Source organism: Meleagris gallopavo, chromosome 2 (assembly GCF_905368555.1).
Source record: "Meleagris gallopavo chromosome 2, MGAL_WU_HG_1.1, whole genome shotgun sequence".
In the NCBI taxonomy this organism is placed as follows: domain Eukaryota; kingdom Metazoa; phylum Chordata; class Aves; order Galliformes; family Phasianidae; genus Meleagris; species Meleagris gallopavo.
Window position 1 is genome coordinate 26,954,657 of NC_139405.1, and position 20,858 is coordinate 26,975,514.

A 20,858-nucleotide genomic window follows, 5' to 3' on the forward strand; every position below is an offset into this window, starting at 1 on the left:
CATTATCGCCTGCTGCATTTCTCCACTCCCTGTTCTCAGCCCAAACTTCTTTTCTCATTTCATCTTAGGGTCCTACACAGCGTTCAGCATTCCCAGCTCTCAGCAACACAAAGCTTACACACAAATTTCAACTTCCAATCTTTAAGTTGTTTGACGCCTCTCAGATTACTTCAGAGCTGAAGGTTAAATATATGTATTTTCCTGAGCCGATGCCAAGATGCTTAGCACTTGCCGCACTGAGATTGTACTTCTGAATTTGCCTCTGACTTCATGTTATTTTGTGTGCTTCAAGAGACTGTATGCTTCTCTTCCTCCCACTTCTGAAGCACTTACTCATTCTAGGAAGCGTTCCAGCTACAATGTTGTTCTGTGATCCTGCCCTGTATTCTCATAGCCATACTTTGTTCATGCTCATGTGGTTAAACTGTGAGCCTGTCAGGGCAGGGATTTCACTCCTGTCTGGTGCAGTGAGTTTATGGAGAGGAACCCTGACATGAGTTCAGAGGGCTCTCTGTATTCAGCAATTCAGAGGCAGTAATACAACGTTTGGACAGCAGAACTCCTGTGCTGTTCAGCCACTCTTTTAGCTGTTGCCTTCATCTTCCATATTTTAACTGACAAGTAAGAGAGGTTTTTTACTATAAAGTATCTTTGTGTGCTTACTCCCAATGTCATTCACATTCCACTGAAATTTCCCTCTTTCCTACTAAAATGAGGTCATCTTAAACCTGTGTTTATGGTACTGCAGTCATTTCCATGGCAGTAGACTATGATATCATCAGTGGAGGATTATGCCCTTCCTATGTGTGTTAGCAATTAAAAATTATGGTTTGTGAGATAAAACTAGTGTTTACCAAGCTTTTAGGTTTAGTCCATATGAGGCAAGGAAACTATTGCTTAATTCTCTAGAGAGTTCACTTGGGTAATGGAGTAAATGAATCCAGAAACATTTTGATCCTAGCAGGTGATAAGTTTTTGGGGTGTATTTTCCAAGTGGGAGAAGAAAATCAGCTACTCCATCTTGTGTTCTTGCCACGCAGAGAGCACTCATCTGAAGCACCACGGTGCTCCTTGTTCTGTGTTGTTCAGAGCTACTCCCTGGTTTGATTCACAGCACCACAAGTTTACAGTCTCACGAGACTGGCATTTTTTCCCTTTTGAGGTCACTAAACCATTAGACACTACACACAAAAGTAAAGCAGTGTGCCTATCAGTCTTCTCATCTTTTTAATGGGTGCCTTCTTTGCCAGCTATCAGTAGCTGAATCTCTTCGTTGAACCTTCCCAAGTATGTATGTGGTTTCTCATTGTCTGGTGACAGCCGAGGCCAGTTTCAACACTTGATGGCAAAGGAAAGTTCATTCATTTGCAGTGTAGTGTCCACTGTTATAACAGCTGCTTACGCTAGAAGATGCACGTGGTAGGTTAACAGCATTACTTGTTTCATCCCTTCAAATACTTCGGAATTTTTAAGTCAAGAAGGTAGAATTTTCTAAACAATAGAAAGAGTTGACAGAGAAGGGAGGTCATCAGTCTAGATATTGCAACATGAGCCAAAATTTGTAGCCACGTTATGGTTATGTATTTTAATTACAGAAATATGTGACTCCTGTGCACTTTTCATCCCGCCTGCTTTCCCACATAAGAGAACTGAACTCTCTTAAAATCTCCACTTAAGTAGTCTGGGACAGAGCATTAGAAGAAAATCTCAAAATGCTGAGTCCAATTACATAAAAGACTTGTGTGTATCCATTTTCACTGGGTGTCTAGGATTTGAAAAAGTTCTTCCTGAAATTATTCCCACCTTAGTTGCTGCAATACAGAAGAGCTTTTTCTCTCACTGACGTTAATGGGGACAGAACCAGGCAGTGCCAGGTTGGAATGGAATAAAAAAAGACACAATTCTTGTGTGCAGTTTTTTTGAGACTGATGCCTCAGCTTTTAGTGAGCATACAGCCAGTTGGTGTTAAAGCAGCCACCTGAGTGTTTTCATCCGCCACTGGAAAACCCAGAGTGATATCTCTGAAGAAAGTGAGAAGTCAGAAACTAATAACATTATGATCAGGGAAGGAGGCTGTTGGAATAAAAGCTTAGTTACCATTTTTCCAATAAGAACATCAGGAGTGAAGTATTTGTGTTAATTTCTGCTACAGAAAGATGTAATTTTGCCTTAGCAATTCACAATAGCATATGGCCATTGCTTCACATTATAACACCCCCCTTCACAGATGTCACAACTGTCATATTTTGCTTTTTGTAGAATTCCTGGGTACTGTACAGTTGCAAATAATTAGAATCCAAACCAGTAATCCACTGGGCATTGCTATCGTCAGTACTTCAGGGTATTCCTATGGCTCCTGCTCTATGCTAATGATGGGGATAGAATATTACATTGGATTATTAATGTATCTAAATTTTCTTGCCCCACTGAATACTCTTTTACCATATAAATTCCACAGGTTTTGTTGTTGTTGTTGTTGTTACTTTTCCTGTTCTTATTGGAAATTGTTTTTTACTATTCAAAATAACCTATCTTGTCCTTCTAGTTTGGGTATCTTTGCCATACAAGAATTACTGAATCAGAGGGGAAATTTGCTGAAGAAATTCCTTAGAAAATATTTGTCACAATACATACAACTGTTATATAACTGCATTATACTTTAACACTCAACACTGATACTCTTGTATTTTCTCTCCTCCCCCACCCCCCGCCCCCCAATGAGCCTTAGAGTGATATGATGAATAGTTATGTTCTGTCTTGTTAATGAATTACTTTCTGGCTGTACTATTAATGGAAATAACTGTTTTCCTAGATGTATTTCTAGACATAAATATCTTTGGGTAAATTTTAGTACTCCTGACAGTAAAGAGCTGCTGGCACAAATCAAAAGCTGCAATAAAGATCGTACAGTCGATGGTAACAAATTTGTGTAAAAACACTCTAGGCAGGCATATATATGATGTTGCCTAGAGGAGCTGTCTGAGCTGTTCTTTCCATAGGAGTTTACTAGTAAGGTTTTGGTGCTTGTTTTATAAGGCTCCAGTTGCTAGCTCCTATATCAAGCTCCAGTAAATTATTTGATGCTGACATTCCTGGTTCCTTCCAAGCCTAGCAACGTATACTTTGAGCCTGAAGAAAATACATAAAGGTTTTTTACCAGTGTGGTGCCTAAGTAGGTGCTGAACATGATGATCCTTCTGACAAGTAATTATAAAATAAGAAGGTGGTAATGTTCCCGAATATATCAGTTGTGCACTCCTTTATGAGTTTTATTATTTCTTCTCTCCATTTCTGACTTCACTCCATTTTCTCTCCTTTTATTTCCCTGTACTGGATCAATAGCATGTCATCCCTGAACCACCTATGATTTTCCCTTGTTTATCTCCACCTCTTGTTGTTATCTCTCTGCAATGCATTTGTTTGTTATACTGCTCTTTTTTCTGCTCCTCATCTTTCCATAAATAACTTTTGCTTCCAAAGAATCAGAATTCCGTTTTGCTAATTTACTGCCTCCATCATTTCCCATTCTTCCTATCTTCTCAGTTCCCCGTTTATTTAAAATGTGTAAAACGTGATAGTATACACAGCAGAAAGAAAAAGAAGGTGCATTGGTCATTGCTGAAAATAAAAGATGGAAAGGAATATAAAAGACAAATCAAATTCAGTATTTTTGTGGAAAAACAAGCATTTCCCATGTTCTCATCTGTAATGAAAATGAACATACCTCCTTCCTTCTAATTCCCTGATCCCGCTAATATTATTTATTGGGAACATCCTACTATTATTCAATCTGTTGGGTTTTTAGCCAGATAGAACTGAGTGAAGAATTAACTGTTGTGGAAAAGCAGTTGGTGGTTTTGCTGGGGCTCAGCAGTGCACCATATAGAAGCAGTGAAAACGAGCAGATAATCCGTCAGTTTTCATTCCCTGTTGCTCGTTAAATCATGGGCATTACTGGAGATATGAGAGTTGTGTATTGGCAAGTATTGCAAGCCAGGGATATGCAGATTTACATAGAATCATAGAATAGTTTGAGTTGGAAGGGACCTTTAAGGTTCATCTAGTCCAACTCCCCTGCAGTGATCAAGGACACCTACAGCTACATCAGGGTGCTCAGAGCCCTGTGCTGCCTGACCTTGAATGTCTCCAAGGATGGAGCATCCACCACCTCTCTCTGGGCAACCTGTTTCAGTGCCTTACTTTCTGATCTTCACATCTTTCTGATATTTAGAAATCTACCTTTCCCCAGAAAACTCAAATTGTAAAAAAGGTAAATGCAGAGGAGGTTCCTACCTGCCGTGACCGAGTTAACCATGCCTGACAAAGGCAAGCACCCTCTGTACATTGCAAATTGTTGTCTTTGCCACACAAGCTTTAATGTTGTTGTAATACAAGACTCTAGTAGACACCTTTATGATGAGAAGGAATTTAAAGTGTAGCTTTGTTTATTGGTGAATCAAGAGTAAGCTAGCTTCAAAGCAGAAACTTAGCTACTGAAGGATTTCGGTGTATTTACATACGTTGGCTACTTTTATTGATAAATTGACTAAGTGTACCTAAACTAAATTTTTACTTACACTTTTCAGTTGTGACCCATATGGATTCTGAAGGAAACACTGTACTTGGAAATTTGTTGAAAAACTTCATATTTATCAAGATTATTGTCTTGGCCACAAGCTTTTAGAGCAACTTTTTACTGGGGAGCACAAATACTATTTAGACTACACTACTTTGTCTTGATAACTATGTAGTGAAAACACATCTATGATGCTGCTTTTAGTATTGTAGTTCATAAAGCAAATGTGCTTGTGTACAAAATGGCCATAAAGAATGTGGAGGGTGGCACAGGAGGAAGGGGAATAAACAGAGGAGAGGACTTTAGGGAGATCAGCAGCTGATATTTTTTTCTGCATGAGAGTGAAACAGATGCATGGATTACTCTGTTGATTTACCATTATATAAAAAATTATGCTGACAAGAACTAGGACGCTGTGATCTATCTAGTTTTATATTAACATTTGTCTTCTTTATCGTTCAGAGACATGTGAAGATCACTCTTTGTTTGGGTTGCAAAGGTTATTTTGTTTTGTGCGGTTTTTTTTTTGTTTGTTTGTTTCTGCTTTAAGCCTGGTATTTTATGAAGTTACAGTATTCTGTTCAGCATAGGAACTGTAGGAAGCCTTCTGCAGTGCTAGGTGAGAACAGCATGTTTCGGAAACAGTCTATTCTAACATCACCATCACATTGCCTTGAAAATAATTATGTAACTGTAGTTCCAAAAATAATGTAATAGAGAGACATCAATGAAGAACAATGTAGGAGGGAAATAAAAGTTAGAGGGTAGTAATTTTGAAAATTTCCACAATCTTTTTAAAATACAAAACAGATGTTTTGTAAAAGTGATGGAATGTTTGCTGAGGCTTAAATATCTCAGGTTACATTCATGTATTTTTTTTAATCTCTTTTGAGCGTCCAGTTCAGAATGACATCGCCAGTGTTGTGCCCACCTTTTCCCCAAAAGTTAACTGCTAGAGATGTGAGGAAAGGCTTATTGTTCCAGGAAAAGCTTTTTACTTTGTTCTGAAACTTTCAGCTTTCCAGTATAATTTAGGAACTCTGATCTCTTGATGATGTCATTTCAGTGACGTGCACTACAGTGTGCTACTGTAAAAGCTGCAGGATATTCATCTAAGTGCCTTCTTTGTTCCATCTTTTAAGATCTAGTAGGGCAAAATTTACCCCTGTACAGAGGGTCAGCAGAAACATTCATTGAAGTCCTTGTTGGAAGGCTATGTACATCCATTCCCATTCTATAAGCTGTGTGTTTTGGTCTTTTTAAGCTGAGGTTGTGATTGCTCAATAGTATTTTGGAAGAGGTGAAGCTCATATAAGAAGGTATCAGTCTTGTGGCCCTACTGTAGTCTCAGCCATTCATTTAATTTTTTCACTTGCCAGAGATGTTCACCTATTGACCCATTCAGTAATGAGATGTATGAAATAGTCTGTCTTTAGAAAATATGTATGTATGGATTTGATAAAATGCATGTGTTTCTTCGATCACAAAACTGGATGGAAAGATTCCTGCTGCTCTGCACTAATTCATCATTTGTGACATGGTGACAGATTGTAAATTATGTAAAATCAAGCAAGTTTTAGCAAAATCTTCAGAATGTAAGACGGGGTAAAGTTTTTATATCTCACACTGCCACTGTACTTCAGCACTGTCTTGTGAAAGGACTGTTCTTTAGCCATCAATTATTTTGCCAGGTACCAGTTTGGGTACTTTTATTACACTGTTATGTGTCCTAGTGAGAGAACCCAGACCATCCAAGAAATGGTAGCCAATTATATGAGTAGTATGAAAAGTGAACTTTTTTAAAGAAAGACTTGTCATATTCAGGGAAATAGTTGGAAGAATACATTGAGTATTTTCTATTATTTCCAATTGTCTCTAATTTTTTTCAGTTGTAGATATCTGAAGTGAGACTAAGAACCTAGAACTGGATAGCCCGATAGTTAAACCAAGCTGTAGTTAGCTGAATTCCTGAGGTAATCTCTTCATAAGTTCTGAAAGTTTTCTACCTTCCAATAAGATGCTTTAGTGGATTATTAAGAGGGATGAAAGCAAGAAAGAGTCAAGAACATCAGATTTTGAAAAGAATTGTGGTCTTTTTGTCTCCATATTATGGATACTTTCCCATAGTACATGTTCAAATCTTTAAAAATTAAGTGAGACAAAAGAGACTGGGGCTAAACCAAAATGTTACGTCAGATCCAAAAGAGGTCTGAGACTTTTTCACCACAATGATGTACTAATATTCCTAGTTAGAGGCAAGAGTTGTTCTTTCCTTTGTATTTGTTTGGCTCTGAGGAGCATGAAAGCCCAGTAAATTGTACGTACTAGACAGTGGCTAGCTACACCTATTCTAATCTCCCAGGGATTTTCCCCATTTTAGGGAATTCCCAGGAGGGGAAAAAGAGCCAGTTTTATTCAGGGATTCAAAGAGAGCAGAATCAAAGCTAAATTCTAAGCTTTACATTATATTCCTGTTCATTAAAATACCTTTAAATGCATCATTTCTGCTACTTTTTTCATACCCTTGATTATCTTCACTGTTCTTCAGGAGAAAAAAAAGATGCTTAAATATTCTTTAGATACTATGTAAATGACAGTCATCTTAGATAATGCGATATCTAATCTAACATACAAATTCTCTTCCCCTCTGAACTGCCTGATGAGAATATTGTTTTTCTTTTTTCTTTCTTCAAAAGAAAAACGTCTTTATTTTATTTTTTTTCTTTTTCTCATGCATGTAAAACTGAGATTTTATGCTTTTCTTCAATGTTTCTACAGAACCAAATATGCTGTACTATGACTTAAGCCCTGGTTGCATAGCATCCCATATTTTCACCAGACAGGGCAGTATCAGTGGCACAGGGCAGCATGCATGTATGGCTACGGGGAAGGCAGTACTGCTGCTCCCTCACTCACCCCCTCCTCAGCCCTGGCAATATGATCTGGCCCACCCTGCCTGCTGGACACCAGCATGGGTCAGTTTGTTGATCCTAATTAAAATGACCTATGGAAAAAAACCAAAACATTTTGCATTAGTGTACTCTGTAAGCAATAAGGGTAACCAGAGAATCAGAGAATCATAGAATGGCCTGGGTTGGAAAGGACCACAATGATCATCTAGTTTCAACCCCTCTGCTGTGTGCAGGGTTGCCAACTACCAGAGCAGGCTGCCCAGAGCCACATCCAGCCTGGCAGAATGAATGCACAATGAACTTTGGGAAAATGCTTTTGTATCAGCACGGTCTTACATCGGCTTAAGCTGACAGTAATAATGTACCTTTGTAATATTTTTGCATGTTGAAAACACTGAACAGACACTGGGTAGGCATCAGGAATCGGAAGCAAACCATGATTAATTTCAAGATTAGTTTATGAAAATACTGCTTATGTGCACTGTTCCCTTTCCCTTCCTCCTTCCTTCAGACATGATATTTCCAATTGTGATCTAGTTGCTGCTAGATGGGAACTGTTCAAGAAAACCAGACTACTATGGAAAGTGGCATTCATAACTCAGTTAGTTGCATTTCACCTCTGATTCAGTGCATCACTGAGGTAGTGAAAGGTTCTGTTCTTTTTCCAGTGCAACCAGTCCTAAGGGATATCTGTCTAAAAACACAGGTGCTAACCAGCTCTAGCCTTTAACAGAACTTGTGGCACACACTAGATAAAGAGTCAAAGTTAATGCAGTGGTGAAATTCTGATTTGTGTACTTCTGTTTATGCCAAACCTCTGAAGCATAGCTGGATGTAAGAATCTTCATTTCCCACAAAAAACTGTGGGTAGTGCTGCTGTGTGCTTCTTATGTTTAAATATTGTTTTGTTAAAACTGTTGAAATTTTGAGTGATTATATTCCTTTATTTGTAGCCCAAAGCATTTCAGGATGTTTTAATCCGAAAGTTCCTCCGTAAACATGATCTCTATTACTGTGCACAATTTGCAAAATATATTCTGTAGGGTTTTTTTTTTCCCCATCTAATAGGTCTTGGGGGATTTCACGTTTAGTTTCTGGTTGCTCATAAGACATGAGATCAATATCCTTTACACCATTTATCCTCTCAAAGCTGTGGAGAATTTGACACATAAGCTAAGAGCAGTCTGTTAGTTAGCAACTTAAACTACTTTTTTCATGTCAGTGTTTTCAAATTATGCCATAGTTGTAAATAGCTTTACAAAACACTTTATGTAACAATTCTGAAAAACAGTGTGACAGTTTTTCTAATTAACTTATGTAGCCTAGTTTTGGAGTAACATTGGCTGTTTCATCACTTTTAGGCCATTCTGAGTATTCTTTGTGGCACCATCAATAAGCCAAGAATTTATAGGGTTCCTTATACAAATTACTCATCACTGCCCGCTCATAACAGAAGCCCGAAATGCTTATTAAAGTAGTCTGATCTGAACTGAAAGTTAGTGCAGTTGCAGAATTAAATGACAAGAGAAAAATGTCGCATTTGGGGGAAAAAAATCTTGAATACCTATGTCAGTGAAAGTGAAACTTTCAGGCTATGTATATAGATCAGTACTTTGAATTTGTTTAATATGGAAGATAAAAATAGGCTTCTGGAGTGTAGAATTGTTCTGAAAGGATTGGTGATCGTGCCTGAAATGCAATGAGGTAGGCTTTTTTTTGTTTACGGTGAGCTACAGGAACTCGCTGCGTGTTCTTACCTAGGCTGTTAGCCTATTTTTAAAATTGGCTAATTACAAATCACTGTTCCAACTTGATCCTTTGCCCTTTGCCTTGTGCCTTTTCATCAAAGCAATAAAAAAGGTCATCTTCCCGTCTTCAGCAAGCTGTTTGATTCCCACAGGCAGTTGTTTTGCTGTCCTACTTGAAACACAGGCGCAGATCCTCACCTCACCGAGCCTGTTTTTTCACCAGTGTAATTATGCTGCTTTCATTGGAGTTGCATGCTGATGCCAACATCACTGCGAGAAGAATCAAGTCGTGGTCTAGCCACTGTTAAAACAAGAATATGTATGGGTGAACGTGCTTCTCACAAATACATGTGATCTCAAAGCAGCACCATCCCTACTGGGATGTCACAATTTTTCATCTTTCTCTAAAAATAAAAATGAGCAGAAACAAATTCTACTTAGAATGAGCAATAATCTCCTAAAACACCCTAAGGAAGGAAGATGAACTGAGACCTGATACCTTTTTCTCAGTGTAGAACTGAAATCAGGAGACTGTGTGTGCTAGAGGATTGAACTCATCTCTGCTTTTGGTTTTGCTAGTGGCTTCTTGGCTGACCCAAGGAACAAAAAGGCAAAATGACTTGCCTAAGTTTCACACCCACAAAACAGGAATAACAATGTTGTTCTGCTTTTTAAAGTGTAGTGAGATCTGTCAAAGAAATGAGCTGTACAAGAGCTGCTATTACTATTGCTTACCAAGGCTGAGCGTAACAACTATTCTTTGCTGAGTGACACATAATTCTGGAAGTATGCATGCAGAAGCCTGACAGTGACCAAACAGGAGCTTCCTTGTCTAAGTTTTGTGACCTTCATTCTCCGGTCCACAACAGTCACTATTTTGGCTTCCAGTGACACATAAAATTGAGAAAATAGCAATATTTATAGATGTTACTATTAATACACCTTGTTCATTACTGCTATCATTACACTTTGTTCCCTCAAATGTTAGTTACTCTTTGTTGTAAACAGCCTGCCAGAGGCTGCTGTGGGAAACTGCTTTAATTTACCAACCCCTTCCATATATACAAGGTACTTATAATTGTAAATCACCATTACATTTTTAGTTAAAATGCCTTAAACATTTCCAAACAGAATGTTACCTGGCTCTACATGCCTGGAAACAAAGTAGGTGCCAGTAGCTGTACTTGTGAGTCTTTCTGGGGTTTCTCTCCGGTCCTCCATACAAGAAAGCCTGCTGATTGGGTACCATACCCTCACACAGAAACTTGGGGTGCTGTTAGCAAACATCCCTAATTAGCATCCCAACTGCATATCTTCAGAGACTATAACTATGCTGAGGGACAGACCCATAACAGCTGCCTGAAGCAGAAATCCTGTGGGAGTTAAAGACTTACTAGTTTAGATTTCATTTTCATTGTGATCCTAAACACTGGACATACGGATGTTGAAACTGAAAGTTAATAAGAAGAAAGTTGAAAATAAGAAGAATGTTGAAACTGAAAGTTAATAAGAAGAAAGTGCTTGCTTTTTCTTGAAAAGTTTCATTTGGTATGGCTGCATTCTGGCATTAAATCCATTAAGGTTTTGTAAACACTAACGTGCCCTAAAATTTGCTGTATAAAGTCGAGAGTAATATGAATGCATCCCTCATGTCCTTTTCAGGCAGCAATCAGTATTGACTTACTAGTGTAGAAGTATGTCACCTTTTTCTGAATTGGAGGGCCAGCAATTTTGAAGCTGTTCTAAGATTTACTGGCAAAATGTTAGAAAATGACAAACAGAGGTGAAGTGAGTCTTGCTTATTAGGACAGATTCCTCTGCATTCCTGCAAACTCCCCTTTGCCCGTGGACTCTTTCTTTCCTTCAGACTTTTGGCAGCCCATTCAGGCTACCTGCATGTGGGCTGACCAGGTTGAATTACCTTGCAGGAGGCCTTTCTTCTACATTTGTTGTGAGCTTGTTTGTAGCTTAGGAGATAGTAGGAATTACATTTTGAAAGTGTATCACTGGGATGTATGGCCTGAGGAGGCAGAAATTTGGGTAATCTGAGTGTCGTAAACACAGCTTTGAGTTCTGTATTTCTAATAGAAGTGGGAAAAGTAAGCGGGAAGTGTAGCTTTGCATTCAGAGAACTTCTCCCCTGTAGTCTTGGGGAGTGTTTTCTTTCTTTCAACTTTTTCTGGAGATAGCAAAATGTCTGGTGGAGTTAACAACATTACAATTCTGCTTTGCTGTTTTTCAAAATGGAAACTAAACCAAACTGTCTTGAATACATCCCCAATGGGCCTCCACTTGTATTAGCGCTCCTCCGTCTGGGCACCCATCCTCAGAAAGGTGTCAGTGTAATTGGAGTCAGTTCAAAAAGCAACAAAATGTTAAGAAGTTGTAAGGTTTGATTTAAAAGAGAGAGTAGTCACTGCTGAGTGACAGCAGAAGGGAGGAAAGCTTTGATAGTGATCTACAATTTTCAGGGGTGTGAACATCAACAAAGTAAAAAATTATTTAGGGTGGTTCAAGAGTGTATAATTAGATGTAATGAAATTAAATGAACAGTGTGTAAAGGTGAGCCGAATGTTGCAGTAAAACGACATGAACAGTAAGACCTATAGATTTATTATGTATCTGTATTGAATTAAGACTGGGGAATCCCAGTCAGGGATCAACTGCTTCTTTTTCTGGTCGAAACATGAAACAGAAACAACAGAAATGCAATCCCTCTCCCAAGTAATAAATGAGCAGCTTGACTGAGTGGCATATAAGGAATAAACATAAAGTGGTGGTTTGTGGAATAGAGACCCTAAAAGGACTTTCTAGTCTTTTATGTTCATATTGAGTGGCTGTTGGACCACTTAAAATTGTAAGAATGTAACTCTTATTTTGAAGATGGTTGCTATTTTCAGTCATTAATGTATGTAAATATTGCTTTAAATTGGAATAGCTTTACCACGAGATTGCCAAGAGCTGGAGAAACTATCCTCGGACAGAAGTTTTTCATTGGTTTTGGTGGGAAAGGAGCCAATCAGTGTGTCCAGTCTGCTCGACTTGGGGCCAAGACCTCTCTGATCTGCAAGGTAAGCTCTGACTTGCTCTTGGATTGCAGCTGAACGAATTGTTCATGCAAATTCCAGTAAACCTTTGGTTGTCTAACAGAAAAGGGCTTTTTTGTTGTTGTTGCTTTTTTCTTTTTTTTAAATCTCTCTCTAATTCCCTCTTCTTCTCCTTATTTCAGCTATAAATTTAAGCATGAAATATGACCAGGAGGCTGTTCTAAAAATGCTGCCAGAACCAAAGAGTAGTTGGCTAGAGATCTGGCAGAAATTGCACATAAATAAAGATTGCAAAATTTAAATTGATGTACCACAAAAGGAAGAATTGAGGAAAATTAGAGATGTTCAAAATTCAAGTAAACTTGATCCTTATGCTCCCCATTGTTAGAACTGTCAGGGCTTCAATGATGACATTCAGGTGCTAGATACTGCAGTCAACCAGCAATTTACTTTGTAGATGATTATAAAAAACAAACACTGGTAAAATAGTAACAAATTCAGGAAGGAATATAAATAGACCATTGGACTGATTCTGCCTGGCAAACACTATATTTTTGCAGTGCTTTTCTTTTATTTTTGCCATTAAATGTTATTGGTTTTGAGTGACCATTATTAAGAGTAATATTGAATTTTATCTCTTTGTAGCCTTATTGTCTAACCCATACTATCTGCAGATGAAGCTTCAGATGGCCTGGATGCATTTTGTTATTGCCATAGTGGGGAGAGGATGCTGAATTTGTCGGATCATCAGGTGCTAGGGGTTTTTTATGGAGTATCAAAGACATCTCAAGGAAACGTTTCTCACTACTTATTAGCCTTATATTTAGGTGAAAGATTGATAACTATAAATCTGAAATATATCTTCAAGCACTTCTGTGGGTCGTTATCAGTAGTTGTTCTATTGTACTATTTTTTGTTTGATTTGTTGGTTGGGTTTGTTTTGTTTGTTTTTTGTTGTTGTTGTTTGTTTTTAAATTTATACTGAGAATGTTTGTACTTTTTTAATATTTAAAGTATTTGATCATCTTTTCATTCAGGAGTGATCAGATTCTAGCACAAGATGAATTGGCAATGAGTTCTCTGCTAACATTTCCTGCTAAATGTTAAAGAGGTTTTTTTTCACTGAAAGTGTGAATTTTGTTTTATTTTTTAATGGTCTAAGCTATGTTCAGTGAATACGTGTTCTTGGAACCATTTGCATTCCTAATAAAATTTAGTAATTTCTAGTTACTTTCCAAAATCATATTTATGCCATTTCAGTAAAACCTATTTTTCCTTCTTTCTTTCCTTCCTTCTTACTTTCTTTTTCTTCCTTCCTTCCTTCCTTCCTTCCTTCCTTCCTTCCTTCCTTCTTACTTCCTTCTTCTTCCTTCCTTCCTTCCTTCCTTCCTTTCCTCCTTTCTTTCTTTGGTAAGGAATCATGTTTCTCTAATATCTATAAATGTTTGTCTATATTATTTTTTATATAAAGTTATATATAAGTTATTATTTACTTTTCAAATCATATAGCCTTTCAAAATAGTCTCTTCTCAGAGCTGTATTATATTTTATCTGCATAGATCAATGGGAAACCATACAAAGTCACTTGTTGAATGTAACTGAGAAGAGCTGGATAATAGGTAGACATTACAATTCAGTTATTTCTAGCTTAACAAGTTGTCTTATGTATGCAGTGGATGTTAAAGGCAGATTGCTCTTCACACACACACTGCACACAGTACATATTTATGATTTGGTTGTAATTCCCAACAGGAAGCAATTGCTGCTACAATCTGAGGTTCTGGGAATGGAATCAGTATTAGTACGAGAGGGACATTCCACTGGAGTGTGGCATTCTCTTACAAAAACTGTAGTTTAGACAGAGAATCTACTCAACAAGAGTAAATACAGGCATCTCAGGTCAAATGACAAGGCATTCTGCATCCGTGAGAGCTTTAAAACATAAAAGACAGGCAGTGACAATCTCTTCAGCATTTGAGAAAGGGAGTTTTAAGATGGCTGAGAAGTATATATAGCATGGAATGCTGTTGATTTTAATTTTAAATCCAAATACCAAGTTTGACTAGTGGAAATGCAAACATTGTTCCACTTTTTGCCTAAAAATCAGTGGAAGTGAGTGCTGTTACTCTGGGTTATCAATATCTATCACAGCATTGATCTTTGAACTGCCTTCTTCAGTTTGCTTGGTACAGCAAAACAACATACTGATGGAACAGATGCAGATTCGAAAAGACAAGAAAGACGATGGTTCAGAGAAGCCTACAAGACTGCCATCAGGGAACTAGAGGATCTAAGAGGATAAGTGAATTGCTTGTGTTCATATAAGAACACCTTTGCAGTGCTGGAAAATGCACAACGGTTTTGAGAGGGTCCAAAGTCACCATCATAGCAGTCATTACGAAAATTACCCCATAACCATTCTCCAAGCAATAGAGAGAGTAAACACTCTCCAAAAATGTATATGTAGAACAGATTGAAAAAAATGGTCGAGAAGTACATGTTTTTATTGCAATTAATTTTCAGGTACAGATGAGTTTGATTCTTTTAGCTATTATGATGCCAGCCAGCTCTCTTAGCTGCATATGGGAAATATAGTAAGCAAAGAAAACCTAGGTTGAAAAATACTGATGTAATTCCACTCATGCTAATGTGCAAACCATGAGACCATAATGCATGTCTAACTGCTATTGCTAAGAACTCAAGAAAGAAGAAATGCTGCTTCAGCACGTATAATGTTCTGTGGTCAACAGAGTAAGACATTTAGTTTTCTATTTATCCAGTAGTCTGTCTGGCAGCGTTAGAGTAAAAACAAAAAATGTTGAAAACAATGTTACATAATTTGACATGGTCAGTAAGTATGCCTTTAATCTAAAATGAGTCTGATTCCCAGTACTCTATCTTCCTCGGAGGTAAAGTCTGAATGGAAAGATAAGCCCTTCAAACGTATTGGGATTAACTGGATTGGATGCTGATGAACTTACAAGGAAAAAAGTTTCCAGAGGAAAAGGACGTTAACAGAACTTCTCCAAGGGCTTCCCTCCAGTCCTGAGATCTGTTGCTGTGAGCAAAAGTGCCATGGCTGATCTCAGTTGTTGTGACAGTTGAACAATAAGGGGTGCCTGCCTTTCAGTTATGTAGGTCCCAGAGCTGAAGGAAGTTGGTTTCAGTTGAGCTTTCGGGAAATAGTTATGAAATACTTCATTGCTGAAATAACTGAGCAAATCGTGAGATTTGTTGTAGAAGCTTTGTGGCAGATAGGGAGGGAAAAGATGACACCATCAGGTGGAATGCATTTCTGTAGTACAGCCGTTAGGATACAAAGGAGAGCACAACTTACGCTTAAATTGCAGGTGGCCACAGTCATCCAGCCAAAAGCAGTCAGAAGATGCATCCCTGTCTGGCAAACTGGGAGTAGTCAGAGATACAGAAATATTCTAATATGCAAACAATGAATAACATAGTGACTAAAGAAAATGTTGGTTTTGTTCTTTTTGTTGCTTTTGTTTTTTTCCCCTTTGCTAGAGAATCATTTCATCTGATTACACTGTTTTGACCTACATTGCTGTCCTCTTTTGGTAAAAGACTGGGACCTACTCTAATCATGCTTTATAAAAATCCCTTATAGAAGATGTCAGAAATGAAAGTATAATTCAAAACATGGTTATGCAATAGAATAAGTGAGGGGAAGAATCACTCATCCATGACACTACAAATTTTAGAATTCCAAATTGCAGGATTTGATTTTTGTAGGATTTGATCACTACTAGTTACTCAAGCCTTCTCAGAGCTTGTTAAAAGACTGAATTCATATTTTTATCTGTTCAGACAAATTTCTAAGCAGGCATCAGAGGCAGCTGCTTTGTACTTTGTAGTAATTCAGAGACAGCTTTAGCTATTAGTGCTGTTCTATAGGAAGATGGATCATTAGTCAAGGACTCTTCATCTATGGACCATGACCAGATATTCATTTGGTTTCTTATCTGAAATATGACTTTTTTTTTCTTGAAACAATACTTCTGATATCATTGGTCAGTCATTGATACTGCTCAGATATACAACTTGCTCTTGGAAGTAGGAGCATGATCTATGAGTGCTGAAGACACGCAGGCTAAAATTGGTGAACTAAAAACCATGTTGGCTTTATATTCTAAACACTATTTTTGACATTAAGTTAGACTATTTTTTTTCTCCAATACCTCATCTTCTTTTTTTCAGCTTGTGTAATGTAACCAAAACAAATGTTTATTACTTTGACTAAACAGAAAGCAGAAATCTGTTCATCTGAAAGGATTAGTGCAACTGAAATTACAAGGTTTTTAACTTGCTTTTAGAAAAACAGTGGAGTATAGCTTCACTCTCTAACTCATCTCATCTGGGTCTGGTGGTGCTGGATAAAACAAACATGTTGAATTCATAAACAGTTCATCCAGTACCGAGAAATTATAGAAATCAGAAGTGCCATGTTTATAGTTGCTTTCTAGATCATAATCACTGATATTTTTCCACCAAGGAAACTCTGAGGTAGAAAATTCAAATATGAACTACACTTAAAAAGAACACTGAAGTTGCTACTAATGTTGTCAATTAAAAACCAACTAATGGTCCAGGACTACGAGATTCAGAACACTTCCAGAATCATTTTCAAGGGAACACAGTGGTTGTATGAGAATGAAACTTGAAAACAGAGACATGGTAGAGGAAGGGTGTAATAGAGAAGGAGAGATCTGCAGGATACTATTCCAAAAATAAGACGAAGTGCTGCAAAATAGAAAATATTCTATTCAAATTGCATTAGAGCATTCTGCTGCCTCTAGTGATAACCTATCTATTTTTGTTTTGTATAGGTTGGGAAGGATTCCTTTGGCAATGATTATGTTGCAAATTTGAAGAAGAATGGTGTTTCTACAGGTAAACTTTTACTTTAAAGAAGCCTTTTGAATTATTTCTAAGCTTGAAAAATTAATAGCAAATGTTTTTTTGTTTGTTTGTTTGTTTTGTTTTGTTTTGTTTTTTAATGTAATTGCCTTATTGGATATGTCTTACCATTCAGAATGCCAAATAATTTTTTTGACACAAATGGGAGGAATGAATGATTATGGGTTAGACTATGTGGACTTCTGATGTCAGCTGCACCACTAAAAATAAAATGTAATGTTATTACCTCTAAGTCTCAGATGATTGCATCAGTAAAAGTCACTTGAAGATAACTTACTCTTATGCATATGTTTAGGCTGGCTTTGATAGCGATAACGCCTGATGAGAAACTGAAAAATCCAGTTTGATTATCCTTTCTCTATTTCATGTTGGGAGAGAAAGAAAAAAATAGAAATGCATTTTTCAACTCAGTGCATTTCATTTCAGCCCTTTAAAATGGTGTGCAGCCATTTAAGAGACCGCAGCCACTGTTTATTAATACATATACACACAAAAATCAACAGTGAAAGACTTTCAGGAAAAGAGAAAGTTAAGCATTCACAATATACTGTTACCTTTGCACCTTTGTAACTTTAATTCTCTCTTTTGTGTAAATTACTGTGTATTACTGTGTGCTGCTTAACCTCATGATCACAGTTTGTTTAAAGCCCCTTGTCTCTTTCAGTGTGACAGAGTGGACAGATAAAATCACTAAGTGGCAATTCAATATTCTGCTTATTTTGTTTAATATGCAGCATCAAGTTTCATTTACTGCATGATTCAAATCTCACTTTAAAGGGAGAATTATTAGTATTTTGTGGGCTTCTTTATTATGCTTATCAGTATAGCATCTAAATATTTCACAAATATATACAGAAGTTTATTCTTTGCATATCTTCCAACTTACACAAGCAACCAGGCAAAGATACCATAAAACCAATGTCTGTTAGTTATAAATCAATCCAATGCAAGCCTACCTCATGAATAAAGTCTTTGATCATGTAAAAATACGCTATTATAATGCATAGCACTTAATCAAAATGTATATTCCACAGCCAGCCTTACATCTCTTCTTTTCTGATTTAAATGATTGAGACTTGGATCCCAGCTTGCATTCCAAGATTTGGAGGCAAGGATGATTCAGCGTACACAGACGTTTTCACACAGGACTATCGTATGTCAGTCCCATGACTTGCTTTTCATCCCAGTTTAATCCACATCTAGCCCATCCCTGTAATTATATACGTAAGGATACTGGCTACTGGATCCTTGCTGTAACTCTGCTTCTGTCCACTTCATATCTTAGATCCTTGTCATATGACTTTTTTTTTTAATGCTCTTCTGTTTCTTAATATACCACCTTACCTCTTTTCTTTTCAGTTCCAGTCTGTTTCCTAACTTTCCACTCTTCCTGTCTGCACAACCAACCAGTACTGCTCAGACCATTTAGATCTTTACTGATGTGTTGCTCTCTCCCTCCAATGCTAGCTCTGCTGCATTTGAACTGAACAGTTAACTGCTTCCTCATACAGCATATTTTCTGCAGAAGGAGCACAGAAGACACAAGGTCTTTGCTTTTAATTCTAATGTGCAAACCTAGCTCATGGTAAAAGAAACTATAATTGCAAGAAAAGTTCTGCTCTGACCTATGTAACTGAGCTAGATAAGGGAACCCTCAGGGCAAGTAATTCCAGTATTTTAGCAGATCTGTATAAGCATGATGTTATGGTTTTTTTTCTCAGCCTTGTTCAAATTTGAAAGGTATTTAAATTTTCCAGAAAGATCACAGCTTGAGAAAGAATCAAGCCCTTGCCCAGCTTCAAGTCCATGTTCTAAAATGTTAAAACAACAGAGCTTCTTAAACAAAAGGTCACCAGAATTTACAAATACAAAAGTGTATTTTTGTTGCATACACTTTTTAGGGAAAGAAAACTGAACTTCTTTGACATGTGTTTTACTACGGTGTTCACAGAATCACAGAATCACAAAATGGCCAGGGTTGGAAGAGACCTCAGGGATCATGAATCTCCAACCCCCTGCCACAGGCAAGGCCACCAACCTCACCATTTAATACTAGACCGGGCTGCCCAGGACCCCATCCAACTTGGCCTTGAACACCTCTAGGAATGGGGCATCCACAACAAGATGTTAGGTGTTGGGTTTTACCTAACACAATCCATTATCGTGGAAACTTTTGGCTCACTGGTTAATATTTGACAAATTATCTGACATCTGAAAACCTGCTCTTACAGTAGTAAATATTGAACAATCTTTATAACAGACAGTGCTGCCAGCTTAACTTCTAGATATCTGAATAATAATGCCAAGAGGAAACATAGCCTCATGCTGCCTTCATACTACATGTTAATATTTCTCTTGAAAATGCAAATCTATGGAGAATTAAATGCTGTGTTATTTTAATATCTTTGGTTTCTCCAGCCTTGACTCTATTGTTCTATTGGATAAAATAAATACTTCCATGTAGGAGTAGAGAGTGCCTGAGAAAGCTGTATAAATAACATGCTTTCTTTAAAGCAGGGATATAGCCAAATTAAAGAATGTTGGACTCACATTTCTGTTTTGTGGGTGTAAATTAACACTTTTTGTTTTTGTTAGCTTTTCTGGCATTGTTGCACATGAAAGAGTAATTAGCATTTTTAAATTGCTGGAGGTTATGAGTTCGTTTTAGATTTAATTCAATTAAACTGAATCACACGCTATTGGTTGAAAGTGATGTATTGAACTAATGCATGCTGTAACTTTTCCCTTTCTTAGCATTTGTAGGTCAGACTGCAGATGCTGTTACTGGAACTGCTTCAATAATTGTCAACAGTGAAGGTACATTATTTCTATTCAGTTGTCTTCTTCATTATGTCTCCACTGCCTCAAAAAATACCATCTTTGACTTGTCACTTTTAACTGTGGAATTAGTTTTTTACATCTTTCATCTTTTTCATGGTCTTATTCATACATTATTGCAAATTTCTAGAATGAGATGCCTAACAGCATCAGAATCAGACTCCTGTACTTGCAATGTGATGGCCATAATTCAACCATACAGCTGATCTATCCAGTTTCACATTGCTCACAGGAGAAGATGCATCAGAATGATGCTTTCCTTTTCCTCCATGATTGCTTAGCACTTTTGCTGTGAGAGAAGTTTGCCTCCTGAGTACAATGAATGACTCATTATGCTCTGAATCAGAAAATATAATTGTCCTTAGTATAAGTAGAAATATTTACGCTATTCTTGTAATATTACTGCAATTCTTGATCCCAAGCTGCATCTGCAGTATTGAATACACGATTAAATGGCAAATCCGTTTTTCCCTGTGTTAGTCTTCCTTTGCTCTCATGTTGCAGGGGAAGAAGTAGTGAAGGGTTAGCTTGTTTTCATATTCCTCTTCAGGACTGCTAAACTATCTTCTGAAAACTTTCTTTTTATTTTTTCTTCAAGCAAATTGTGTGACTGAGAGCTCTTAGGAAAAGCACTTGAGTCTAGATAAAACTTTAGAGCACAGGACAAATAACATTTATGCAAACATAACAGACTAAGTGTGACTGAATTAATTCACTTTTGGTGCAGCTAATAGCCTTCACCTGAACAGGTACCACAGCTTAGCTGACACATCAACTTACAAGTTCCTATGTAGCTTGATGG

At 37.3% G+C, this 20,858-nt stretch overlaps 1 protein-coding gene and 1 long non-coding RNA gene across 3 annotated transcripts in view; one reads left to right on the forward strand and one right to left on the reverse strand.

Annotated features, from left to right (window-relative positions):
• Positions 1 to 20,858, forward strand: part of RBKS (ribokinase) — a 66,458-nt gene that overhangs the window by 6,346 nt on the left and 39,254 nt on the right. Inside the window, exons 2-5 of one of the 2 annotated variants that reach the window (XM_085219403.1) lie at positions 12,175 to 12,307; positions 17,128 to 17,191; positions 18,253 to 18,371; positions 19,973 to 20,035. In XM_085219403.1, the coding sequence (XP_085075529.1) occupies positions 18,284 to 18,371; positions 19,973 to 20,035 (151 nt within the window). In that variant the 5' untranslated portion in view covers positions 12,175 to 12,307; positions 17,128 to 17,191; positions 18,253 to 18,283. The remainder of the gene's footprint in view (positions 1 to 12,174; positions 12,308 to 17,127; positions 17,192 to 18,252; positions 18,372 to 19,972; positions 20,036 to 20,858) is intronic. The other variant, XM_085219402.1, reaches the window with a different exon arrangement.
• Positions 1 to 20,858, reverse strand: part of LOC146544912 (uncharacterized) — a 31,894-nt gene that overhangs the window by 5,367 nt on the left and 5,669 nt on the right. The window contains exon 3 of the long non-coding RNA XR_014882042.1: positions 7,493 to 9,537. This is a non-coding gene — a long non-coding RNA (uncharacterized LOC146544912). The remainder of the gene's footprint in view (positions 1 to 7,492; positions 9,538 to 20,858) is intronic.